Source organism: Phallusia mammillata, chromosome 1, assembly GCF_965637545.1.
Source record: "Phallusia mammillata chromosome 1, kaPhaMamm4.hap1.1, whole genome shotgun sequence".
Taxonomy (NCBI): Eukaryota; Metazoa; Chordata; class Ascidiacea; order Phlebobranchia; family Ascidiidae; genus Phallusia; species Phallusia mammillata.
Genome location: NC_137252.1, coordinates 27,501,979 through 27,529,529, shown reverse-complemented (window position 1 = coordinate 27,529,529; position 27,551 = coordinate 27,501,979). Strand labels below are relative to the sequence as shown.

Genomic DNA, 27,551 nt, shown 5'->3' with positions numbered 1-27,551 from the left:
CCTATATCTTACAATGGAATTGTTGCGTGATGGAAATAAAAAATCTCGCATATAAATGCCACGTGGTTTGTTATGTTTTTTGGTCTCAGTCTTGACTGCTATTTATAAGCTATCCGATTTAAAGGCGTGTAGTTGATTTTTTACCCACGAGGAAAGAAAAGTAGTGAAGCCGAAGCCAAGCTAAAGCCTGCTTTCGGACAATCGACATTTTTTGAAAAACAATTTTTTTTTCGATACTCCCTCCACACACACGACTCTTTAAATTTTTACAATTTTTGTCAATCTTAGCTTTAAATCCAAACATGTTTTCATAATATTTACCATCGAAGTCGGATAACTATTTGCTTTGGCGCAAATCAATCGATCCTGTTTCAAGAGTACTTAAAATTGAGTTCAATTTAAACCTAAAAATATCTGTTGTCTTTTGCATCGGAAAAACGCCAGTTTACCAATCTACAGCAAAATATGAAGTCGAATAAGTTAACATAAACAAGTTCTCATCAACATACCAAAATAAGTAAATTAAAATAGGCCAGTTCAAACAAAAATATGCATAAAAATTAGTTAAAATTCGCAACATATTGTCAGGGCGAATAAGTTACAAGGTTTGAAATATGAGTGAAATTAGTTTCGAACATTAGGTGTCGCTAAAGCAGAGCAGCTTTGTACCAAACCGCCATAATTGGTTACCGTGTGTAACCCGTTGATGAAACTGTTAAGGTCGTTGACAGACCGAAACTTATCTTCCCCGGAAGCATCAAGACATTTCACAAACAATACGTTGATGTGAAGAGTTCGATCTTCCTGTAGTTCCAACTCTGATTGAATGAATTGCCCATAATCAATGCAGGAGGCTTCATTTCCTAGATCAAATTTTGTTTTGAGGTCATTATTTTGCAAAGTTTCTGTGCTTTTTGTGAATTCCGGTAGTCCCTCTTGTAATTTTTTCTGTCCGAGTGAAAGAAAATTTTGTTCAGGCAATTGCAGTTGCTGTTGTTTTGGTTCTGTCAGTTTTTCTGACTTCCTAAGTTGTTGTGCCTTATCCTGATATATCTCTTGTTTTTGTTGATCACTCGGTGTTTGTCGCATTTCTTGTTTCTTTGCTTTTTGCTTCCCCAGACCTCCAGAAGTTGACTGCGTCCTAAAAGTCTGCAATGGTTCCCAAGTTTTTTTCTTGCTAGGTTGTTGTTGTTGCTGCTGGGTTTCCAGCAAACTTATTCTATTTGGCCAGGCATGCCAACGTCCTGGATAAGAGTTAGTCCCCGTGCTATTGTAAATATGCGTCTGTTGATAATAAGGTTGAGTATAACGACTCTGAATAAACGTCTTTGGCGTTGCCGGGCGTCGTGGCGGTAACCATGTCGATTCCCTTTTACTTTCCTCTGGATTCTTTGCCACCTTCTGTCCAACGAAAGCATTATGCCTTGAAGAATGCATTTCCACCAAAAATCTAAACCTGTTTGTGACTCATAACAAACTGTAGGATAAATCGACAAAAGGTTGCCTCGCGTCGCGTAACTATATTGTTAAAACAACTTAGCGTGTAAAATTACAAACCGCTACCTCAAGACTATCACAGTTCACCCGACCTTGCCTGATCAAGTTGTGACTCGTCTGCAGGCTTATAAGACTAATAGTCATTACTTACTTATGTCACTAAAATGTCAGGTTAAGCCTTAAGGTAAGCGCACACAACGAACCAATGTGTATTAAACCAAATACAAGTGTCGTTTTAAACAGTTCACTTTACAGCATAACCCAAAATTCAATATGCAGAATTCTTACTGACAGATAATATAATATTAAGTAACCACTGCTAACACTATAGAGTTTAAATAACCCAAAAGTATAAAGAACGCCAACACTAAAAATTAGTCGCCCTGAAGAACATAGATTTCGTCTCTTAAACACCACTGGCCTTTTACACAAAAATAATACAACGAGTTGCTGTAAACGAAGTAATGGCTTGAATTATGTTGTAGGTCTGGTTAAATATGGCCGATAACTTAATTTCGCCAGAGACAGTAGTGTCTGGTTTCATGAAAACTTTGGTTTCTGTTGATCCTGTTGCCTTTTTTGCAACGCGTCTTGGTTTGCTTGTCAGCAACGTTATAAATCTAGTCCTTTAGTGGTTTAACTTGCGTCACTAAACTTTGGTTGGTGGTTTTTGGTCATTCATGTCGATTAGTACAGGCCGCCAAACTTAGACCTCAAAATAAATGTACAAATACAAAAGGCACTGATAGCAGTGTAATATCACACGAAAAGGGGTTAGAAAATTTAAAGTTATCCTTACAGTTAATAAATATAGTGTTGCGTTATAATGTTACATCTCTAGAGATGAGCTCATTGAAAAGTCGGGCTTATAAGTCAATAAAGGTTGGGACACCCTTGGTGTAGCAATTACACAAAGCTGCTTGAGTAATGCGCTGGTTTGCTGCTATATAACTACCATCAGGTAAAATTACATACGCTGTTCTGGATTCTTCTGTTGTCACTGTACAGGTCTCACATGTACTTGGTCTTCGTAAAAAACATTTAAGACATCATCATAGTACCGCGTTTTTTGCGGTTTACATGCTCTTATGGCAGTTTTTCGGTACTTCTACCATGAACGTTTAGTAAAACCAAACCATAACGCGTATGCCAAGTCACGCATAATCAACTGACAAAGTGTTTGCACAGTTGAAATAAGATATATTCTAGCGGTATTTACAAATAATATTATGTTTTACAGTGCTCTTAAAAAAACAGAAAAAAAGTACGGCATTGTAGAGAATTGCAAGCACATCATAATAAGCGAACGTATGACCAACAGAGTTTAACAGCAAGGAATTTAAAACCCGATGGTGGATCTAGGCTACTACAAACTTACAAAATACCCTGATGAACCTGATAGTGAGTATCTTCTGATTGTCAACAAACTGACAAAGAGGAAAAGAAAATTAAAAAGACAACAGGTATTTGAATGTTTACAACACTACTTAACGAGGTTTACTGCTACTACACGATATGGAAAACGTACTATTGCGACAAAAGGGTCAGCCTAGGGCAGTGGTTCCCAACCTTCCATGGACCGTGGCCCCTTAAAAGTGTCGTTTTTGCCTCGTGGCCCCCTTCATGTAACCTTTTAGGTCCTGTGGCCCCCTTAAAATGTAAATGGCAAACTCGTGTGGAAATTGGATACTAATATCGGCTTTAAACAGGTCGAATAGAGTAAATAAGGGTCCGCATTCGTAAAAAGCCTCAATATAGACAAATAGTATGCAAAATAGTTGATTAAATTAGGGAATTTTTAGTGGGTGTTTCGGGTAAATCTACACCTGTGGCCCCCCGGAACACAGCTCGTGGCCCCCCTGGGGGGCCATGGGCCCTGGTTGGGAACCACTGACCTAGGGTCTAACTTCACAACAGATATTTCAATGCATTTTTACAATTTAAATAGTATATTTACACTCGTTAATTTGACAAAAATGCTTGAAGTGACAAATTCCGCGAGTGTCTTTGAATTTCAGCGCGCACAAAATGCTACTTTCTTTACGGGGAAAACCGTAATTTTTCAAACTAATGTAGAACTAAAAACCTCATAAAAACTAGGCTTGGATTTGTACCAATCCTCCATTACTGGAAAACATATTGGCAAAGTTGTTGATGAAATTGTTCAGGTCGTTGACAGACTCGAACTTTCTTCCATCAGAAACATCGAGACACTTTATGAATAAAACATTGATGTGAAGAGTTTGATCTTCTTGCTGTTGCAACTCCTCTTTAATTAACTTTACATGGGGGTTGATAAATATTTCTGAAGTTACACTGTTTTGACGTGGTAACTTTAAAGCCAAGGCTTTTTCTGAAGTTTTCGGAGCCTTAGTTTTATTGACTTCTTTTTCTTTCGTCAAGAGTAGCTCTATTTCTTTTTCTGCAGTCAGATTTTGTTGCATTGGTGAAATGTTTTGTGATGCATGTTCAGGTTGACTGCGTGTCTCGGTATTACAGGGCTCTTTATCTGGCAATTGTTGTCTTTTTTTATGTTTTGCCCCATTTTCTTTATCTAGCTGTGTAACCTTTGTTTGTTCCATTTTCTCCATTTCAGCTTGTTGTTTTTCTTTCAATCTTAACTGTTGCACCTTTGTAAGCGCAATATTCAGGCATTGTTGGTGTTTTTCTTCCCTTGTTTTTGGATATTTGAATTCTATTTGACTGATTTCGTGTGCAAGCGGTTGCTCTCGACCCGTCTCTTGCTTCAACTGCTGTACGTTTAGCTGTTGTTGATTTTGTTCCTCTTTTCTTTCTTGCAACACAAGGTTTTGAGTATGTTGCATCTCTGGTTGCTCTTGTTGTGTTATAAAGGCCTGTCGTCTTCTTTCTTGTTGTTCTTCGTGTGGTTGTAATATACGATCTTGCTTATGTTCTTGTGGTTTTCTGTGTTGTTTTTCTTGTAGTTGTTTTGCAAGCTGCAGTCCTTCATATGACTGTCGTTGTGTTTGCTGCTGTTGCTGTGTTTGTTGAAGCGATTCCAAGATTTTTGACTGTTGCTGTGTATTCATTTGGGTACACAGAATTTGTTGGTTGGTAATTGGTAAACGCGCACTAATGGGCGTGTCGTGTTGTTGTCGATGTAGTTGTGAAAATCTGTTCGTTGTCGGCTTTAAATCATTGTAGGACTCGGTAAATTGTTGTTGGCCTCGATTTGGCGCCTGTGCCACAATGGAATCCACTGTGGTTCGCTGTTGTACTTGATTTAGGTTTGAAAATCTGTATGTAGCCGGCCTTTGCAGTGTGTTTTGTTGCTGTTGGACCACAAACGGAATTTGCAGTGACTGTGGTATGAATCGACTGCCAAACAAAGATGGGGGCTGTGCGTAAAGCGGAGAAATAAATGTGTTAAAATTCCCCACAGATGCAGTCAGCATGGTTGGAGCTTGGTACTGCGCTGTCGGTATATTTACCACATTTTGGTTAAAAATAACAGCTTTGTCTTCACTTCTCAACTGATTTGGAACTGCGGAAGCAATATTTTTTGTTGATACAGAAACTGACATTGAAGGGGAAATTGATGCCACACTTTGGAGGGGGAACTGTTGCCAATTTGGTGCATCTAATGCAGTCGTATTGCTTACGCGGTTTTCCATCTGGGTAAATGTATGTTTTTGTCCATTACCACTTTGCTTCATTTCAAACCTGCTTTTGTTATCGGAAAAATTCAAACTGAGCTCTTCATGATTAGGTTCAAACGATGGGCTAAATCTTGAAGGAAACACGTTTATAATTGGCTTTGGCGTTAAGTCTTTCTGTCCCTGGACATTGCTGCGTTCCTGTTTTCCTATCACCGGGGGAGACGCGTCAACACTTCCTTTGACATTCGGGTCGTGATGTTTATGACTATTTGTTTGGGTAGACAGTGAATCAATTGACATGTTTGGATTTTGTGTGAAGATACTACCTTTAGGCGCGTGCTTTGATTTACAGTCAAGGGGGACTTGCTTGATTTTGGCACTGTTCTCTGGTTTTGCCCAGGGCGCCAGCACTGTTTTCTTCGTAACAACCGGCTGTGGTGACATCACGAATATAGGATCACGTGAAATCGACATTCGACGTTCATTGGTGACGAGGTTTGGGGTTTGGGGACGCGATTTGGTACCGAGGACTGTTTTGGCCTTTTTCTTTTTCTTTGTTCCTTCTTGCTTTGGCAAAGAGGTTTTCCTCGGCGCCGGTGATGGGATGTCACGTGACTTGGTGGCAGTCGCCAGCTTTGGACCATTTTTTATCGTTGGGCCAGGTGTGGAGGGACGCTGCCCAGGCACAGCCGGTATGGGATTTTTATCTTTTTCAGGCTTTTTTGGGACTACTGCTGGAGACTTTCCAGGTGATTGTGGTGTCACTGATGACATAGTAGTCGGTTTCGACTGCTTCCTCTTTCTTCTATTTCTGGTTGAGTGAGTTTTTGCGCCGGGGTTATTCTTGGCATTTTGTGACACTTGAGTGGACAAGGAATTCTTCAGTTGGTGAATTTTTTTCCCGGCGGTCTCCCACTCACCATCTGCGGCTTCTAAACATAAAAAAGCATGGTAACAAAACAAATTTAAAAATTTTGAGTCGCTGTGTACTAAATTTTTATTTATAATTTTGATACGCCCTATATAGGTCACATTGGGAATTCATCATTTGAGTGTGTGTGTGTGCAGGTATTTTTTTAAGGTTTGGTTTGGGTGACCGCTAAGTAGTTTTAAGAGACCGCAAGTGTTTCATTTAAATACCAAAAAATAGCCATATTTGCTTAAACGAATTATTTATTAGGCTACTGGCAGTGCACAATCCAAATTTTGGGAAACCGCTGTAGAAATTTGGCCCCCAAAACACCTTAAAAAAACACTGTGTGTCTGTGTGTGTGTTAAAATGCAGGTAAGTTACCACATCACGTATATGATAGTCTACTTAGCTTGATAGCTAAACTAGTTTGTTTCCGTACTCATCTATACGACATTTTCAAGAAAAAAGAAACATTCATTTTTTTTCTGTTAATCGATGATTGTCATTGGACAAACCTTAATTAAACATAATACAATGCTTGTCTGTTGTTATCTTAGTCTTTTTAAAATTTAGATGCATAGTTTACATAACACTTTTAATGTCATCCCCCCTCCTGACTAGACTAGACTAGTTAATAATTCATAACAGAAGAAAAATACTCTAGCCTTACCGTATGGTTCGTCACTGATTGTATTCTCATTGTCAGTCAAGTTCCCATGGTTGTTTGCGTATTCTGCTTCCTCATCAACAACGTCCTGCAATTCAGATTCCAATTGCGCTTGAACAGCTTTGGTGCAAAGTCTGTCCCAAGCAGCATTGCGTGTGACCAGCACTTGGCCTGCTTTGATGGTCACACAAGGTTTACAATGGTTTTCAAGAAATTCCTCAACATCTTTAATGCTGCAGGTTTTGGGAAATACGGTATAAAAAATTTGAACTGAGGCCTTTCGTATTTTGTTTAACAATGTACTGGTTGAACAACTTTCCGTGGCTTGCTGCTGGACGACGCTTTCAACGTAGGCAATAGATAATGCTAAAGATATTTCACGTTGGGTTTTGGGATCATAATAATTTAAGTCCTTTACGTTTAAAAAATCCCGGTGAATATGCTTTGCAAACTTGGTACTTTGGTAATATTCCTTTTCACCCTTCAACGCAATTTTCCTTTGTACAGCCACAAATTCCTTCAGTTTTTTGTACTCGGGACATGTCGGTGCACAACAACCGCCGCTTGTAGCATAAACTCGGTCACCCCATACAAAGAAGGTATTTGGATGGCGCAAAACAAACGACATTATACCGTCTGTATTGCGGTTAGCAAATAAATATTGCGACAACACTTTGTCTCGTTGAAGCGCCGCCGCGGCAGTCGCAATTGTGCAACTAACATCTCGACACTTGTTCAACAATATTTTAGCTGCTTTCTGTTCCAAATCGTCAAGGTAAACCAATCCCTGAGCACTAGCACCACCAATTTTGGGTTTGCTGACCATCTCTTGAAATTTATCTTCCATTACAGTAGGTTTTGCTTTGAAATTCGTGATTAATTGTGGCCCGTGGTTCAACAGGTATTGTCTTAAACAGCTGCTGCTGTCGTCGGCCATCTTGGATCGTTGGAAGTTAAATCTACATGTATTAGCAAGTGTAATCTAGAGGTAAAACGCCTGAATAATATCACAAAACATTAATATAATGTTGAAGTCAAAGTAATTGACTACAAATGTAGCTTGTCAAAAGATGCAAATGTAAATGCACAAAGCTTGCTTTAAAAAAGCACCTAATTCAGAACGTTGAATTCCATGTAATCCCAAAAGGAAAGTTACTGTTCTTTGCTAAAGTCAGTAAACACTGCCAAAATGTCATCTCATTGGAGCTGTACATTTCTATTGTACTTTGGTTCAGCGCTTCACGTTGAAAAACAAAAGCAACATTTGCATTAATAACACACAATCAGGAAACAGCTGCCAAAAGCTCACGGTTGAAAATACGGCATATTAAAACAAACAATGGGCACTATGGTAAAAGAGCGCAGTAGCTGCAACTATTAAACTATTTTCACAGCGTTCATTATGTAAAATCATTAAAAAGCCACTAAAAGATACGTGCTGTCAACACATTAACCTTTCATATTCTGTTAGTCGCAAATACACAATAAAGATGATAAAAAGATAGCTGCCACTTTTAAGTACGTCTACCGACTACCTGCTTATTAAGTTTGAATTGTAAGTGCGAATCCAGTAATTAGCCTACATTGTAACATATTTTCTAACAGTACACTTGAGTTAAATGGTATTTAGGTATACAGCTGTTCCGCTTTTCTAATCATGACGCTTTGTGCAAAACGTCACAAGTCATAGACGCACAACGCTTCACTGCAAGTGCGGAGTGCTGCCTGCCTGCCTACCACGTAACATTTAAATGGACTGAAAACAAATAGCGCTGTTCGGTCATAGGGTAAATCCCCAGGTAGAGAGCTAGCTCTTTGTCACGTGCCAGACAGCAGAGACTGGGGTATCGCCCGAAGTATTGTGAATTAAAAACACGCATTTAGGAGAAAGGCCATTTGTTTCTTTATTTTGTCGAACTCTGTCTGGCTGGCGAAGCTGTGTCGGGTTATTATTACATTATGCTACTAGACAATGGAACAAACGGGAATCAGCCGAGCTTCGCCATAGGCTTGCTAACAATAGAAAAATATATTTTTGTGAAAAGTAGAATTTCTGAAATAAAAATAGTTACCACTGCCTTTTTTTGCAAAACTGCTTTTTGTGAGAATTTTAACAAAACCTTAAAAATCCTTCATTTTTACCAAAAGGAATCTGGATACGCTCCATTTCCTTTGCAATTACAACCAATTAGCGAGTTTTTCTTTTTTCGCCGGAAACAATCCTAAATCTCAAATTCCTGGTCATTTCGTTCCTGTGGAGGTGTAAGCCAAGTTTCTCATACCATCATGTAGTTTTATTTTGTTTTACCTTTAGCAGTGACATAAAGCAGTACGTGACAATGAGTCAGAAAGAAAAGACAATGTGTACAATAAGTGAGTTGGAAAACAGTACAGAAAACTGTGGATTGTAATTCCATGACCGTTTTTGTTTAGTAGGCTGCAGGCGTCTTGTGCTGTGTTGTTCGGGTTCGGTTCCGGTTTTTAAAAATGTACATCTTCGGGTTCGGGTTTTGTTTCGGTTTGGGCAAATTATCCGGTCCGAACCGGTTTGTGGTTTTTAAATGTCCATTCGTTTCAATTTAATTCCAACCATCATCTACCTGGCCTTAACAAACATTTATAAAGGCCAAAAACTATATTTTTGTTTTATGGCCTCTATTAGTTTAGGTTGTTTGCATGATATCGACAAAGGGGAAAGATAATGTAAAAGTAAACAAAGGTTTTAGAGACTTTAGCGTTAGCTTGGTTGAGGTTGAACAAAGAAACAACGTAGACTGTTTTGCTTTAATTTTTGTATGCGAGGTTCAAAACCTTTCCTTGTACGTAGTGTAAGTACGGTATTTTTCTGTCTGTATAAGCACTGTACTATTTGCGATTCTGCCAACTTGACTTTAAAAATCAAAACACTGCCGACGGAGAGAAAATTGTACGCGTTTCTGCTCCAAACTTCAGTTTTCCTCCAAACATGTAAAACTTCTTATTCGTCAATCACTGAATATCAAAAACATCACATTAAACCACATGTAAAAGTTCTGAATGCCAAATGATTTAGGTTACCCGATAAAAAACAAAGTTTCTATGTAGGATGTTTAATTTCGGCCTCTGCACGCTCGTGCATTACCAATCGTTGCCGTGCGAAACTGCAACTCCAGAGCATGGCTATGTAGAAATGTGTAGCGTTTTGTGTAAAGATATCTGATGCGCGCATTTAATATTTACCATAGGCTTGTACTGCCAGGCAACGCATTTTGTTTTGGCAACTAATGGCCATGCATTCCAAAAAAGGATACGATCAGTGGAGGGATTCAAGTTTTTTGTCAGCTTGTTCTATCACAAAAGTCATATTTTTCCGCCGGATCTTAAAAATTGGTGTATCAGATTAGATGTAAAAATCTATTGACAGTAACCAGTAATGCTGACGGGTTCGCTAATCTCATAAAGTTTGCTGATCTCATAAACCGGTGCGAACCAGCTGAATCCCACCACTGGATACGATACTTTTTGGGAAAACAATGCCACATTTTGTTTAAGTGTACCATACCCAACTGTTTATCAGAGAGAAAACACAATTTGATGGTACTTGGCATTGAGGTATATTAAAAACAGGCAAAACTTTACACACAATCTCTGGAATAAAATATTTGCAACACAGCAATAACAAAAGTGGGTACTCAATCGAACCGTAGTATCTACCACTGTATTGTGTTATGTAACTCTTAAGTGCTTTTAGGCAATATAATATGCAACAATTATTAATCTTCGATGGCAACAAAAAGTGAGGTTTAAAGATTAAGTACAGTAGTATAAAATAACAAAACAGAAATACGATTTTGGGTGGATAATGTTTTCTTCTCCTCATACCACATGATAAATAGCACAAAAAATATTGCATATTGTGGTTCTTTGGGAGGTTATGGTTATAGAGCAAAAATGTTTTTATGAAAGTTAAATGGCTACTTATGAGATTGGAAAGTGTGTTGTGTATATTTTCACGCTACTTTATAACACTGCAAGTTGAATAAATTAAAATAAAAAAGGCTACTTTAAAAGAACCAAAGCTAAAAATGCTATGATTGGTAGAAAAGTAAGTAGTTTTTATGGCTTCATGCATGTAATGGTTGTAAAAAATTTTACATAGCAACAACATATATATAACAAAATCATTAAAACAGACTTAGCCAATCAGTCACGTATAACAAAACAAATGATTGTTTTTTTAAATATGGTAGTCACTAACATTGTGCAAATGAAATGTCCACACCAAAAGCTAAAGATATTTTAATTTCTCACAACTTGGAAGAACTGATCTTGCACAGAAATGGTACCAAATGTTTTGCCACAGTCTCAGCATTTCCAATGTGTACATGATGATCTCCATCAACTGTCACAAAATCATGAATCTGCATGGAACAATCATTGAATATTATGTATGTATTGTGATATATTGAGGTCTATTTCGATTAATCTGGTGACACAAGCGCTTTGATTTTTGCTCTTTCTTGCAGTACTGAAAAAGGGTTTAATTACTTTTTAGAAATGTATTCTTTTAATTGAATATCCCATGCAAATTAGTTACTAATAGGGTCGTGCTATGAAAAGCTTGAGAACGTCTAGGATAATGGGTTAGCTGCTTGTGAGCATACGTCTAATTTAACAAACATCAATGTTTAACAAACAAGACCAACCTTTGCTTGTGACAAAGTCTCTGTGCATGTCATTTTCAACCATTGAAGATCAAAAAACTTCGTTAAATAGCCCTTTTTTCCTCTGCAAAAAAAACAAAATAAACCTTCGGTAATAATAAGTTACAAAAAAAGTAAGGCCAATTTGAAACTAGACTATTTTGTAGAAATGACTTTATTATTGGATAGGAGCCATTATTTGAGATACTTGGTAATCTTTGCAGGTATTTTTTCAGTTTTGGTTGAAATATTCATTTTACGTATTTGTATTATACAAGTTGAGATAAGAACAAAAAATCTTTGTTGTCCCCATGTACTCACATTATGTAAAGTATATCTGCTTTTACATTGCTGAGAAATTCTTTTGTCTTGTCACTTGGCGATGGCTCGTCCCACAAATGTGACCAAAATTTTGTTCGCAAATCCCTTCGGATGGAGTAAAGACCTATTTAAGTAAATTTGATACAGTAAAAATGCAGGTTGTGCATAAATTCAACTTTATAAAACTTCTTGTGTTGCAAACCACCAGGAGGTAATTTAAAGTAATGTCAAATCATACCATCTTCATGCCTTTTAAATCCTCGTTCAAACAAAGTTTCTGTTGTTTCTTCTGTCGTAGTGCCTCCTGAAATAGCTCTAAAAAGTAGAAACATATTTTTAGAACTCTTTTGACAAAGTTAGCAGTTTTAGATTGCTCTCTTGATAATCTGTTTCCTATCTTCATTAAATTGTTTTCTGTCCATTTCTTACTTTCACTGTTTAAAATGTTGTATTTGTTATTTTGCCTTGAATGAAATCTAAATGTAGGTTAATGTCTGCTGTTAGCCTTTGTCTAAGATGTTAAATAATTTTTTCTGTTATTAATCCATTAGGATTCAAAGACATGTCTTTGGTTCCTTGCCAATAGGAAAAAGCAAATAAAGGTCTATTTTACTGAGTGTCTTAACGTGTTGGCAACCACAGGGTACTTAAACAAATCCCATATAAAATGCAATATTACCTCTTTTTTACTTCTTCGTGTGTATACTTTTGCTTCTTTTTGCGTAGAGTGTTTTCATGTTCAATAAGGCCTTTAACATTTCTTCTAAACACTTTTCTAGGATTGCCTATCCCCTTTAATGCCATTCAATTAGGAACAGTTTTTTAGGTAAACATTTTTTTACTTACCGAGTACACCCAAAGAGCAGTATTCTCAATGACAACAATTTTATCAACCTGTTTAGGAAATGTTGCCGCAAACTAAAAACAAAAATTACTAAATTTTCTTTGAATAGTGGTCAATATTGGCCCAACTTTTGGGTCATATGCAACTTCCTGACATTTAAAACTTTAGCTATCAAGTAATCTTGTTTGGCATCTCTGTTTATTTAGAATTGCATTTGACCACATGTTATTGCCAAGGTATAAATTGCATTTGTAATTCTTGAGCTTTTTCCAGCAAGCTGTGTGCTCTATTTACTGTACAGTGTAAACCCACAAACTTATGCACCATGACCACATAGAAAAAACACAGTTTAATTAAATCATGATGATACATATGTCTTGAAGTGCACCCTTCCCACATAAATAGCTATTGTTAAACAACTACTAACAGTCAAGTTTTAAAATGTACAGTAAACACTGTTTATTATTCAGTGCAAAAAACAACAACATACTTACCATGGAAGCAATATCACCACCTACAAATAAATATGTTTTTTGTTTTTTTAAAAAACTATGTTTTAACATGTTGACTGCAAACTATGAGTTATCTTGTAGTTGCCGATCAAGCCAGGCTTGCCAGATACGAGTACACTCGTAGTAGACTTATTCGATTGTAACACGCTTAAACTGAGCTGGCATCTCAAACTAACGTCGTGGATGCGTTGCGGCAACACAGAGACACCCGATACCAGCATGTTACCTACAAGTTTACTCGTAGCATGGCACCAATATTTTAACTTTCTGATTTCAGAAAGCCACTAAAACATATTTGGCAAACTTAAACACAACATACGAATATCCCTTGGCAGTCAACGTGTTAATAGTTTTTTTTATCACATAGGCCTATATTTTGAAACATCTCATTTAATTTAAAGTGTATGAAAGTCATTTTTGTAAACATCATTTCTACTTACCCAAGCTGTGTGCTATAATGTGAAAATGACTCCATTTATAATCTGTGAAGAAACAGATTACTTAAATTATGTTTTTTATCAGAGACAAAGGTCAACTTACATTTGACAAGATGTACAACAGCAGTCACATAAACACTCTGTGAATATTCCAAGCCTAGTGGTATGTGTGAGGATAGCCCATGGCCTGGTAGATCCATAATAACATAAAAGAAATCTAATGACACAAAAAGTTAGGATTAGCAAAACTTAATATTGACCTGTTTCACAAAATGCATTTAATGTTGATAATGCATTACCTTTTTTATGTTTTTTTTTACATGTAAAAAATGGTTTAATTTTTTTTAACTTACTGAGTTGTTTATTCATTACATTTTGTTTAAGACCCTCACTTTGAGCTTTTAGGTTTGTTGCAAAAAACGTTTTTTTACCTTTTGCCAAATATGGTAAAAGTTTATCAAATGAATTTGCATTATCTAGCCATCCATGAATGCAAAGAACTGGTGGGTTAGTGAAATCACCATACGTTTTGGCAGCAATTTTTCCCCATGGGGTTGGAATGTCAACTTCTTTGGTCAATCCTGCAGGAAAATGGTACCTCATAAATTAAAAATAATTATTTATTGTTTTTTTTTAGGCATGCACAAACACTTTTTATAATGTATTAGCAACGATATATGTATTGGGATTTTGCCTAAGAGTATCTCTGATCAATATAATTTCTACATACATTGTATGGTCCTATGAAAACTTTTGTCTCATTACAATGTATTGACTTGTCTGTGTAACTACCAGATGTTTATTATACAGGAAAGGGCTACATCCTGCTAACCTCGTGCAGTGGCTCCCACATAACTGTTTCCTTCCATATCACAAAGTGTATGTGAATTTTGTAGGCAGGCAGTTATATAACAACAGAAAAATTCCTACCGAAGCTGTAACTACAACACAGAAATGCACAAAACAATAGTATGAGTATAATTTCAAGCCATTGGTGAAAAATGCACAGTACTATTCAAACAATGCAATATTGTGAGATTGACAGCTAAAAATAAATCAAAATACAATGTTTGTCTGAAACAATAGAAGCATTGCTGTTTGACTTGACACCATAACAATGCTGTGCCAGTATGCCAGTATGTTTTGTGAGCATGTGTGTGCAAAAAATCTATCTGTGATGTTTGTTTATTCAATATTAATTGTTATTTATATTTAAACATGCAATGTATTTTTTTTGCTTTTGATCCCCAACACATACACCTCACACCCTAAATTGTAACCTTATTGCCACACCCAATTTACCAAGCTGTTTTATGTCATTACCTGAAATTACTATTGTGTGGGTTTACAATTCCCATGCAATTGAACAGAAAGCAACATTTGCATTAACAGAAATCAGAAAAACAACTGCCATAACTCTTTGTTGAAAAATGCGGTAAATTAAAACAAACAAGGGGTACTATGATAAAAGAGCGCATTAGCTGCATCTATTACACTATTTTTACCACTGAGCAGCGTTTATTGCGTAAAATGATTAAAACGCCACTAGAAGATACGTGCTGTCAACACATCAACCAATAATATTCATTAGGTTTAAATTGCAAGTGCAAAACCACCAATTACATTGTACCATATTTTCTACCACTATACTTGTAGTAGAAGGGTAACGTAAGAGTTTTGATTCACCAGTATTTAAAGTATGCAACAGTTTCGCTTTGCAAATCACTACGCTTTGCACAAAGCGTCACAGGTTATACGCGTACAACGCTTCACAACAAGTGCTGGCTGACTACTCAGTTCTCACGACAACAAATAAAAAACGCTGTTCGGTCACAGGGTAAATCCCCAAGTAGAGAGCTTGCTCTTTGTCATGTGCCAGACAACAGAGACTGGGGTCAGTGGTTCTTAACTCGTGTCAGGCCATGGGCCATCGGCCCGGTAAAAGTAATATTATGGACCATTTCATGTTTGAGCAACATTAAAGTAAGCATAGCCTACGCGACAACCATTTGGGCATCATATTTTAAACGATTTTCAAGAAGTGCGATACAATTAATAACAGCTAACATTTTGATTTTTTTAACTTGTAAAATGCAATCATCTCTAGTTTATCACCACACTTAGTGGACATCCTGTGGACCACCCAAAAAGTTTTTATGGGCCACCAGTTAAGAACCACTGCTCTATGTACTGTGAATTAAAAACACGCATTTAAGAGAAACGCCGTTTCTTTGTCTTTGCGAACTGTGTCGGGATATTATTACATATTGCTAGACAATGGAACGAACGGGAATCAATACTGAGCTTAACCTTATAGACTTGCTAACAATAGCAAAAAATATTTTTTTAGCAAGTAGAATTTCTGAAATGAAAATTTTAAGCACTGCTTTTTTGTAAAAATTTTATTGAAAACATACAAATCATTTATTTTACCCCAAAAATGGATACGCTCCATTTCCTTGGTAATTACAACCAATTAGCGTGTTTTTCTTTTTTAGCGGGAAACAATCATAAATTTTAAATTCTTGGTCATTTCAGCAAACTTTAACAGTGTCTTGAAGTAGTCCCGTCAGAAAGAAAAGGACATGTGTAAAATAACTTAGTTGGAAAACTGTACAGAAACCTGTGGATTGCAATCCATACTCGGTTTTGTTTAGCGGATAATACGTTAATAAATTTTCGGTGCAAAAGTTAAAAAGGAAATTATGAAGGAGCTACTTCAAACGCAAACGCGCAGTTCACAAGATCAATGGCAACAAAATGTATTGCGTATTTTGTTACAATAGTATCTGTTAACCCAGGGGCGGGCAACATACGGCCCGCGGGCCGGATCCGGCCCGCGACGGGATTTTGAGCGGCCCGCAGACAGTTTCTGGTCTTAAGTGATAATGTAACCCGCGGCCACAGTCGCATTCCCCCACTACTTGCTTACTATGTCAAATTATAGTTGTAACGGACAGTAACGCTCCCCAATAGCAAAAAAACTTTCCCGACGTTGTTACCATTGCACGATACATCCATTGTTACGACATAACTGCCAACCTTGTGTGTGGCCTGCTTTCACGGTTTCCTTTGTTTCCACACGTGTAGCCTAGTTAGTGTTTCAGCATTATCTAAGTCTGTGGTGTATGCATTAAATTTGCTGTGGTGGATAATTGTATGTTATAGTTATATTGTTTGGACTGTGTTGTAATTGTGACGTTCTTGATTGTATTTGGTTTAGGTGTTCAAAAATCCGTCTTAAATCACTGGATAAATACGCGATTAATGTATCGATTCAGGAATCCGGCCCGCCAAGTACTTCATTTTCCCATATCAGGCCCGCCGATTGGAGAAGTTGCCCGCCCCTGTGTTAACCACATGTTAATATTTCGTACGTATTATGTTTTATATGACTTATTGAGATGCCAGCAGCATTTTTTAAAGATCAAAAACTTTTACTTTTGTTTTATGTTTGTAATTAGTTTAGGTTGTTTGCATGATATCGATAAAAGGGAAGGATAATAATTGAAAAGTAAACAAAAGTTTTTGAAACTATAGCGATAGTGTGACTTGGTTGAGGTTTTGAAGTACCACTACCAACAAAGAAAAACGTAGACTGTTTGCTTTGTCCGTGCGTTAATTTTTGTATGCTAGGTTCAAAACCCTTCCTTGTACATAGTGTAAGTACGATATTTTTCTGTCTGTACAAGTAGCCTAACATTTGCGAATCTGGAAATTTATATTTTAAAAATCAAAACACTGTCGGCGAACAGATACAACACTTTTGGGAAAATAATGCTACATTTTGTTTAAGTGTATCATACCCAGCTGTTTATCAGAGAGAAAACACAATTTGAAGGTACTTAGCATTGAGGTATATTAAAAACAGGCAAAACTTTACACACAATTTCTGGAATAAAATATTTGCAACACAGTAATAACAAAATTAGGTACTCAATCGAACCGTAGTATCTACCACTGTATTGTGTTATGTAACTCTGAGTGCTTTTAGGCAAAATAATATGCAACACATATTAATCTTCGATGGCAACAAAAAAGTGAGGTTTAAAGATAAAGTACAGTAGTAACAAATAAGACACACAACACAAAAAATAAAATACCCTAAATATATTTTGGGTGGATAAGGGGAGTGTTTTACTCTAGCCATACCACATGATAGATAGCACAAAGAAATACTGCATATTGCGGTTCTTTGGGAGGTTATGGTTATGCAGCAAAAAATGTTTTTAAGTCAAATGGTTACTTATGTACTTGGAAAGTGTGTTGTGCATATTTTCACGCTACTTTATAACACTGCATGTTGATTAAATTAAAATCATAAAACTTCAAAAAAACACCCAAGCTAAAAATGTTATGATTGGTAGATTAAAGTAAATAGTTTTATGCTATATTATTAAAAAATTATCAAAGTGTAAAATTTAACAAAGTAATTAAAAAATACTTAGTCAATCAGTCGCATATAACAAAACAAATTATTGTTTTTTATAACAGTGCATGTTAGTGTAAATAAAACGTCCTTATTTTGATTTATTTTTTGATTCCTTACAACTTGGAAGAACTGATCTTGCACAGAAATAGTCCAATGTGTTTTGCCACAGTCTCAGCATTTCCAATGTGTACATGATGATCTCCATCAACTGTCACAAAATCATGAATCTGTATGACAACAAAAAGAGTGTATTTGAGTTTTTAAATTCAGCTAAAACCTAAGGGATGGTAGATATTTTAAACAGTCACAACAATGGAAAGTACCCCACCACACTCAGGCTTGGCATATAGGTGTTTCTATTCTCATAGGTTAGATCAGGGGTTTCCAAACCTGAGGTAGGGACCCTATATGGCAGTGTTTCCCAACCTATGGGTCGCGACCCAAAGTTGGGTCGCCTGACAATTCTGTTGGGTCGCGTGTTTTTGTTGCAATAAAAGCATCTACTCCTTGACTTCGTAGCGTTATTTTATTTATTCCCAAGGCTATAAATTGTTGTCCAATATTAATTTTATGACATTTTGGCCTGGTAGTGGTTAATTCTGTTTGTGACGTCATAATGTTTGTGTGAGATCACTGTTAAGCGTTGTCTGGCTGATAATGCTTTGAGCCAGCTTTAACTTGGTTAAAAATAAACGAATATTATTTGTTTAATTTTTCAAATTGGCTCAGAAATTTTCGAAACGCTTTCCTGATTTACAAACAAAAATCAACCCAAAATAGTAAGAATGTATGTTTTTGGGTCGCAAGAATCCATAAACCAAATTTTGGGAAGTATTTGGGTCGCGACAAAAAAAGGTTGGGAACCACTGCTATATGGGGTCACAAACAGCTCAGTGGGGTCGCTGAGGCATTGTCAAGGAATAAGTGTACAAAATATTCAGAGTATGCTTTGTGCGCATACTTTTTGTATGCAATCATGGAATGTTATGTATGTATTGTAATGTATTATGGTCTATTTCAATTATTCTGGTGACACAAACACATTGATTTTGCTTTATGTCGCAATACTAAAAAAGATTTCAATTACTTTGTGGAGAAAGATTTTTCTAATGTCTATCTCATACAAGTTATAAATGCTACACATCATTCTAGTTGCCCTGTGGTCACCTGTTACAAAAAGCTTTGGAACCCCTGGGTTAGATGGTACTTGTGTCTAATTTATCAAACATTAATATTTAAGAGCAAGACCAACCTTTGCTTGTGACAAAGTCTCAGTGCATGTCATTTTTAACCATTGAAGACCAAAATACTTAGCTATAAAGCCTTTTTTTCCTCTGAAAAATATAATAATAATAAATCTTCAGGTACAATAGAAAATACATATATGAAATAAGTTGAGATAACAACCAAAAATCTGGTTCGGACAAGGCATTGTTGCCCCAATTTACTCACATTATGTAAAGTATATCTGCTTTTACATTGATGAGAAATTCTTTTGTGTTGTGGCTTGGCGATGGCTCGTCCCATGTATGGGACCAAAATTTTGTTCGCAAATCCCTCCGGATGGAGTAAAGACCTATTTAAGTAAATTTGATACAGTATAAATGCAGGTTGTGCATAAATTCAACTTTATAAAACTTCTTGTGTTGCAAACCACCAGGAGGTAATTTAAAGTAATGTAAAATCATACCATCTTCATGCCTTTTAAATCCTCGTTCAAACAAAGTTTCTGTTGTTTCTTCTGTCGTGGTGCCTCCTGAAATAGCTCTAAAAAATGGAAAAATGTTTTTCGGGCCCCTTTTTTGGCAAAGTTGGGTGTTTTAGATTGCTCTCTCGATAATGTGTTTCCTGAATCTTTATTGAATTGTTAGTTTTCTGTCCATTTCTTACTTTTACTGTTTAAAATGTAGGAATTTGTTATTTTTCCTAAATGTAGGTTTTTGTGATATGTCTGTTTTTGGCTTTTTGTCTCAGATGTTAAGTAATTTTTTTACTATTTGAATCCAAAAGGAAAATACAAAAAAGGTAATTTTCACTGACTGTTGAGACATGTTGGCAACCACAGGGAACCTTGCTAGGTACTGCATAAAACATTATAAATAAAATACAATATTACCTCTTTTTTGCTTCTTCATGTGTATACTTTTGCTTCTTTTTGTGAAGAGTGTTTTCATGTTCAATAATGCCGTTAACATTTCTTCTAAACACATTTGCAGGATTGCCTCCCCCCTTTAATGCCATTCAATTAGAAAATGTTTTTTAGATAACATTTTTTTACTTACCAAGTACACCCAAACAGCAGTAGCGTCAATCAAAACGATTTTATCAACCATTTTAGGAAATGCTGCTGCAAACTAAAAACAAAAATTAAAAAATTCGATTTAAACAGTAGGTAATATTGGCCCAACATTTGGCCCATATGCAAGTTCCTGACACAACAAGTAATCCCGTTTGGCAACTTTGTTTATTTAGAATTGCATTTGGCCACATGTTATTGTCAAGGAATAAATTGCAACTATTTCCCAGTAAGTTGTGTGCTCTATTTACTCCTCAGTGTAAACTTACAAACTTTGCACCAATACCACGTGGAAAAAATAATTTAAATAAATCACAAAAAAACGTATGTCTTGAAGTGCACTCTTCCCACGTAAATATCCTTTGTTAAACAATCACTAACAATCCAGTTTTAAAAGTACAGTAAACACTGTTTATGATTCAGTGCAAAAAACAAACTTACTCACCATGGATGCAATATCACCACCTACAAATATTTTTGTTTAATTTTAAGAGCTTTTTTATCATGTAGTCCCATCTTTTTTGAAACACGTTAATAAATCTAAAGTGTATGAAAGTGATTTTTGTGAACAATTTTTGTTCCACTTACCCATGCTATGTGATATGATGTGAAAATGACTCCATTTAAAATCTGTGAAGAAACATGGTACTTAAATTGTTTGTTTTTCTATCGCGGACAAAGTTCAACTTACATTTGACAAGATGCAGAACAGCAGTCACATAAACACTCTGTGAATATTCCAAACCTAGTGGTATATGTGAGGATAGCCCATGGCCTGGTAGATCCATAAAAACATAAAAGAAATCTAATGACACAAAAAGTTAGGATTAACAAAACTTAATATTGACCTGTTTCACAAAGGAAGGCCTTCAAACTTGCTGAAAATACATTACCGTTTATAATATTTTTATGTTTCCTAAATCAAAAACAGCTTCTCTTGTAATTTATTTTTCAAAGCAGATTTTTTTTAACTTACTGAGTTGTTCATTCAACAGATTTCATTTAAAATGTTAACTTTGAGCTTCTTATTTTGTTGCTTTTTTACCTTTTGGCAAATATGGTAAAAGTTTATCAAATGAATTTGCATTATCTAGCCATCCATGAATGCAAAGAACTGGTGGGTTAGTGAAATCACCATACGTTTTGGCAGCAATTTTTCCCCATGGGGTTGGAATGTCAACTTCTTTTGTTAATCCTGTGGAAAAATGGTACCTCATAAATTACAATAATTGTTTATTGTTTTTTTGGAGATGCACAAACACTTTTTACAATGTGTTAACAATTAAATATGTATTGGGATTCGGCCAAAGTGTGTGTCTGATTAATACAATTTTTACATAAAATTGTGTAGCCCTATGAAAACTTTTGTCTCATCACAATGTATTGACTTGTCTTTGTAAATACCAGATGTTTATTATACAGGAATGCACTACATCCTGCTAACCTCGTGAAGTGGTTCCTACATAACTGTTCCCATCCATATCTCAAAGTGCATGTAAATCTTTTTTTCAAAGTGTATGTAAGAAAATTTAAGTTCCTTTTGAAGCTGTAACTGCAACACAGAAAAACTAATTGTGTTGCACGAAAGAATGGTATCAGCGTTATATCAAAATAATTAAGGTCATAGACCAAAAATGCACAGTACTACTCAAACAATGCAATATTGTGGATTGACAGCTAAAAATAACACAAAATAGAATGTTTGTCTAACTATAGAAACATTGCTGCTTCACTTGACACCATAACAATGCTGTGTCAGTATTGTTTACATGTTTCGTGAGCATGTTATACACAGAAATCTATCTGTAATGTTATTCAATATTTATTTTTTATATTTCAACTTGTGGTGTATTGCTTTTGCTTTCTATCCCCAACACATATACCCCACATGTCACACCCTCCGAAATTTTAACCTTATTGCCACACCCAATATACTAAGCTGTTTTATGTGAATACCTGAAATCACTATTTGCGTGGCTCTACAATTTCTATGCAATTAATCAGAAAGCAACCTTTCAACATAATTTTTATCAAAACTACCTGTTTTATCTCAATGCACTGTCGTTAGGGATTATTTGCAACTCAACAGGCATTACTGTGAAGTCTTATTGTTAACAAACATTTTAGTTGCAAACCGCTTACCGTTGTATGCTTTAATTCAGCGTGGTCCAACTGCAGGCCCACGGGCCAATTGTGGCCCGCTAGATAATTTTGTTGGCCCGCGAAAGTCCCAACATTTTAAAGACAACTATAAGTGTTGTTTTCAATAATTCAATGTTTTATTAGTGTGAGGATTTACACACACTAAATACTGCAAAATCTCCTATTGTGACGTATGACAAGGCATTGTTATGTAATAAAGGGTTCTTCTTTAAACCGTGCAGGGGCATTTTTGCGCTAGAGTGGAAACTGGATGTTTTTGACAGCTTCTACTTGGTAGAGCTATTAACACGATATGTTTCAGCAGATCCAAAAGTGCTTACTTTTCGATAGGTAGCGTAAAGAGCTGAACTATTTATTTAGCGGATAAAGAGGGGTTGGTTTGGGATGCAAGTTTTTGAAAATATTGCATTAGTAACTAGTTTTATTGAATTTCAATTGCTAATACCTTAGCCCGACCCGAATAGCCCTAACCGTTAGCATTTTTTGAGATATACCGTTTTAAATGAAAAAAGTGCTCTTGGCGCCACCTATCGAAAATTAAGCACTTTTGGATCTGCTGAAACATATCGTGTTAGTAGTTCTACCCTTCTACTTAGTAAAAACTATAAAAATAAACTTATCTATAGATAAAACAAGGTGTAGAGTTACCCTAGAGCAGGGGTTCTTAACCGAAAAATAAATTTGCTTTTTCTGGTACCGCTGGGTGGCGCATTTTCGCGAAAATAATTTACCATCTCGTATAAAAACGGTTAGTTACTTTATCATTAAAATTACAAAACGTCGTATTTTGGTAACAGCTAGCAGGAATTTAAACATTTCTGTTATTTTTTTACAAAATTAACACGTTTTTGCTTGTTTGTCTGTTTCCCGGGAATTGAAATCAAATTTCCCGGGATTCGGGAAATTTTAAATTTCCCGTCGAGACTATCCCGGGAAGCATATTTCCAAAATGTAATCTATTTCGCATATGGGGCTTTTTTAACCAATCAGAGGCAACAGGGCTTACGGCAAGAATTTGCACAATGTGCGCCAAAATGTGCAGGTCGAAATGTGCGCACATTTTTCGAAAATGTGCAGGTGCCAAAATGTGCAGGTTAAAATGTGCGCACATTTTTCGAAAATGTGCAGGTGCCAAAATGTGCAGGTCAAAATGTGCAGGTGCCAAAATGTGCAGGTTAAAATATGCGCACATTTTTCGAAAATGTGCAGGTGCCAAAATGTGCAGGTCAAAATGTGCAGGTGCCAAAATTTCTCCCTTTCATACTAAAAAAGTCTTTCTGTCCCTTTCACACAAACAATTTTTTGTCCCAATTACATAATTATTATATATCTTTCCCTGCATTTTTATTTTAAATAGTGTTCTGTGCAAATCAATTAACTTATATAGGTATGTTATTTTTCTTGTTAAATGCAGTGGATTAAGTTTTTTAACTGAACAGAATATGACCCTTCAGGGCAAAAATAACTGAAAATACAATGTGGTTTCAAACAAATGCAGTGGTAAATAACTGATGCCTATATAAATGGTGAGAACTTATACTTTTGCATTGCACATCCATCATTTTTTTCATGACATCTCAGTATTATCCTTTTCTAAACCCGTTTTGTTACCATTGTACATATTTTTTACCAAAAATATAATACAGAATGCCCACAGCGGTCTCAAAAAAATATTTTCCCTATCCTAATATTCTTTCTGGCTGTTTCAGTCTCTTTATCTCTCTAATTGTTCACGCCAGATTTAGTTTGTTTATTTATTTGCAATCCCACATGAAACATACACCTTTTTCGTTCATAATGGCAATCATCTAGTTTCTGTATATTAGTCAGGAAACAATTACAAATTTTGCAAAAGCATCTAATGATATTTTGGTGTATTATGATATTCCTACAGTAGGTCTTTTTAGCCATCTGGTCCACACAATAGCAAGTCAGAAGCAATAACATGAATGTTTTAGCAAACTTAAAATTAGGGCATCACATCAAGTATTTGTGTGGGTTTCAAAACTAACCTAATTAAATACCCATATACCAAGTTATGTCATGTAAATGAGCCTCAAACAAATAAAAAATGTCAAACATTAAGTTGGGCAACTGTGTGGTTGTCCTTTTCTTTTTGAATGTTGTCATTTGAGTTTCTTCCAAAGACACATATATAGTCCTTTTGTCAATTGTGCAGTATAACCCAAAGGATGGAAAACTTTCTAATAATTCATTTGTTTCATTGAATAAAAATCACTGGACAGCTGGGTCTTTGACTTGGTTTTGAGTTTAATAACAGTATACTCATATGGTAGTCCAGCAACTTCTAGAATTTCACATATGTCTTTTTTGGAAACTCTGTGAGGATCAGTGTAACTTTTGCAATGCAGTAAAAATCTAGCTTGTTGGCTGGCCGTAAACATCCTGTCAGGCATTTACGCACTTTGTAAAAGTTGCAGTAACTCATAAAAGGATAAGCGAGACCTCCAGACTTTGGCTCCACTAAAGAAATCAGCTGGCCCTGTGGTCGCATGGTTGACAACATGCTGACAATTTTGATAACTTCCGTAAACTAGTTTTTTGCCTTGAAAAAACATATCCTCATAAATACTCTGTTGTGTCTAACTCTTTGTTACTTATCATAGCAATTTGACTTGTGTTTTCTGCACCAGTTTCCTTGGTGGTTATGATGTCTAGCAATTGTTTTGGTGTTTTGGTTTGGTTTTGATTCACAAAATTTACCCTTTGTTGACAGTTTAAAATGAGTAACTTTGGAAAAAAACATGATCTTTGTTCAAGCTTGACCTTTCGTCTGTCCAGAGTTCCTGGTCGAGGCCAAAGTCGTTGAACATCAGTTCAAAGATACAGCCAGTTAGGAAAGTTCTATTTTTACCAGACTTTAAATCAATTAGTAATAAACTTTATGCACCCTTTAATATGTTAGGTAAAATCACTTCAAAGCGTTTAAAGAAGTACTAAAAAGATAAAACGTACATTAAATACTCTCCAACAGCACAATCACAACCACGTAGTAACATTATACAGGGTAGATGCATAAATCTGACCATACAAGCCCAGCTTTGTCATTTGCTTGCTCTTAAAGCACCAAACTCAATGCAAGCATCCGACAAGCGTGTAGTGTTAATCAAGCGTGACGGAAACAATAGCTGGACTGTCATATGAGTATACTATTGTCTAATTGTAAAATCTATAGAAGCTGGGCAGGCTACAAGCTAACAGGCCTTAAATTAAAAACAATAAAGTCAAACCGATTGAGGTGACGATCGTGTACATATCTAGTCTGAAAAACAGTGTTTCCTATTTCCTGAATGCTAGATAATTTCACGCTTTGCCATATCTAACAAACACAACATGCATTTTTACAAGTTTCTCTTAAATCCGATTTTAATTTATAGGTCATAACTTATAACTAATATTTTTGGCACAATTTATGACCACAACAATAGTTTGACGTTAAATATCAATACTTCATTTGAGCGACTGCACATTTTGGCACCTGCACATTATGACTTGCACATTTCGGCACCTGCACATTTTGACCTGCACATTTTGGCACCTGCACATTTTCGAAAAATGTGCGCACATTTCGACCTGCACATTTTCGAGCACATTGTGCAAAAAACGCTCGCATGCCCGTCTCATCAGAGGGGCGGATTTTTGCGGACTTTCGTTACGTCACGTAGGCCGTTGCGTAGTGGTTTACTTTGCGTATTTTTGATGTTGTAAGGTCGTCACTGCTTTTTCAAGTCAAAATAATATTTTATTTTGAAAATATGGCGAAAATGGAAGCATTCAGTACAAAAGTGCAGGTAATGACCAGTATATAATGTATTGCAATAAACTAGATAGATTATATTTTTCTCTTTGTAAAATTACTGATATTATGCACAGCAGCACACAGGCTACTTTCAGAGAAATATATGCAATTTTGTTTTAGATACCATCGCATCGTGAAAGCAAGCAGCATGATAGAAGTGTTCATGTTTACTAAAATGCAATGCTTGCATGTAATGGCAACAATGAGGGCTGGTCTTTTATATTTAAAGCTACTTTTAAAAGGCTGTATGGCTATAGAGACCTATAATCACCATCACTTACCATACTTTAAATGACATAAATATCTGAAATCAACATACTGCTTAAACTTCCAAAATGTTTACAGTGATCAGCAGTATAATCTTACACTGCAAAAAAAATTAGCTAGCTATGAAGCCAAAAAATAAAAAAGGCTGAATTCAAGCCAAAAATGGTTTGGAATGGCCCATTTTAAAAATCTTTTTAAACATGGCTTATATCAATCCAGTATCGGCTTGTAATGATCCATGTTTCTACTTTCACACTAAAAGTTTGTTGGCTGAAAATTAAAAATGGTTTCGGCTCATTTCCAGTCAAAAAATAAGGGAAAAATGAGTCAGTACAGTTAAAGGTTGGTCCTTATGGCTCAATAGTGAGCCATTATTTTTTGCAGTGTACTATCAATTCTGTAATGAGTTGACATCTTTTGTTGTTAACAACCTTTGGATTATACAAATACCCAGTTCAAATGCTGTGTTATTTTCTTGTAACCAAGTGTTTGTGGGTGCTATTTTTTTTAATAGCATATAGGCCCATGTCAGTTGATTTGTTGACCTCTCCAATCTGTCCTAAAATTGTTTTTGGCAAGTACAGAACAATAATTGCCTATGCACCTCCTTCCAAAAAGCACTCATTTAAGTTATGGTGGGGCAAAACACATGTATCAAATCCTGAGGTTCTGTAAAAGATATTTAAAATGTGTAAACGAAAGCTTTCGTGGTCAATAGTTGGAAATAATAAAATGAAATACCATCATTCTATTTTAGATTTTGGTATAGTATGATTGTATAAACATGTTGGAAACCTCACATTAATATCCTTGTCAAAAACTAGTGTTGTTTATATTGGTGTCAAAACTACTGGTTGCCTTGACCTTGTTGTCATTAAAAAAATTTAGGCCTGAAAAACCTTTTTGTTCACTACCAATTTACCTAGTACACCAAATTTTTCATTTTCTGCAGTGTATCCGTTAAAGTGTCCTGTATAAGCCTCCCGAATTGCACTGCCTTCGTGAGTCTTGTGGTCGTATATGTGTAATTAATAAACTGGAAAATGGCAAGCATAATGATGACTTTAAAAAAGGCAGGCA

General features: G+C 35.9%; 3 protein-coding genes and 1 long non-coding RNA gene across 8 annotated transcripts; 1 reads left to right on the top strand and 3 right to left on the bottom strand.

Annotated features, from left to right (window-relative positions):
* Nucleotides 1-3,565: 3,565 nt before the first annotated feature.
* On the bottom strand, nt 3,566-7,719 carry LOC145208884 (uncharacterized). The gene is made up of 2 exons (XM_080079131.1): nt 6,701-7,719; nt 3,566-6,049 (listed from the first exon to the last, which is right to left on the bottom strand). The coding sequence occupies exons 1-2, from the start codon at nt 7,632-7,634 to the stop codon at nt 3,594-3,596; spliced, it is 3,390 nt and encodes a 1,129-aa protein (XP_079935257.1). The 5' UTR covers nt 7,635-7,719; the 3' UTR covers nt 3,566-3,593.
* A 2,555-nt stretch (nt 7,720-10,274) lies between these two features.
* Nucleotides 10,275-15,259, bottom strand: LOC145202749 (serine hydrolase-like protein). Of its 2 annotated transcripts, XM_080075811.1 has the most exons (11): nt 14,326-14,472; nt 13,925-14,074; nt 13,597-13,710; nt 13,497-13,538; nt 13,039-13,058; nt 12,547-12,618; nt 12,380-12,492; nt 11,939-12,015; nt 11,701-11,824; nt 11,383-11,464; nt 10,275-11,097 (listed from the first exon to the last, which is right to left on the bottom strand). In XM_080075811.1, the coding sequence occupies exons 1-11, from the start codon at nt 14,360-14,362 to the stop codon at nt 10,984-10,986; spliced, it is 945 nt and encodes a 314-aa protein (XP_079931937.1). In that variant the 5' UTR covers nt 14,363-14,472; the 3' UTR covers nt 10,275-10,983. The 2 variants fall into 2 exon arrangements, with proteins under 2 accessions (XP_079931937.1, XP_079931938.1); XM_080075812.1 differs by lacking the exon at nt 11,383-11,464 and having other exon boundaries at nt 11,032-11,097; nt 14,326-15,259.
* Nucleotides 15,260-17,335: 2,076 nt separating this feature from the next.
* On the bottom strand, nt 17,336-22,760 carry LOC145202734 (serine hydrolase-like protein). 3 transcript variants are annotated; one of them, XM_080075793.1, is made up of 12 exons: nt 22,364-22,760; nt 21,666-21,767; nt 21,267-21,416; nt 20,913-21,026; nt 20,810-20,851; nt 20,667-20,686; nt 20,208-20,279; nt 20,042-20,154; nt 19,616-19,692; nt 19,378-19,501; nt 19,178-19,259; nt 17,336-18,152 (listed from the first exon to the last, which is right to left on the bottom strand). In XM_080075793.1, exons 2-12 carry the CDS (start codon nt 21,700-21,702, stop codon nt 18,039-18,041), a joined length of 945 nt encoding a protein of 314 aa, XP_079931919.1. In that variant the 5' UTR covers nt 21,703-21,767; nt 22,364-22,760; the 3' UTR covers nt 17,336-18,038. The 3 variants fall into 3 exon arrangements, with proteins under 3 accessions (XP_079931919.1, XP_079931910.1, XP_079931928.1); XM_080075784.1 differs by having other exon boundaries at nt 21,666-21,773; nt 22,364-22,759; XM_080075802.1 differs by lacking the exon at nt 19,178-19,259 and having other exon boundaries at nt 18,087-18,152; nt 21,666-21,773; nt 22,364-22,759.
* A 529-nt stretch (nt 22,761-23,289) lies between these two features.
* Nucleotides 23,290-27,527, top strand: LOC145202811 (uncharacterized). Of its 2 annotated transcripts, XR_013853340.1 has the most exons (3): nt 23,298-23,542; nt 23,610-26,196; nt 26,325-27,527. It is a non-coding gene; the product is annotated as an uncharacterized LOC145202811 (long non-coding RNA). The 2 variants fall into 2 exon arrangements; XR_013853339.1 differs by having other exon boundaries at nt 23,290-26,196.
* Nucleotides 27,528-27,551: the final 24 nt, after the last annotated feature.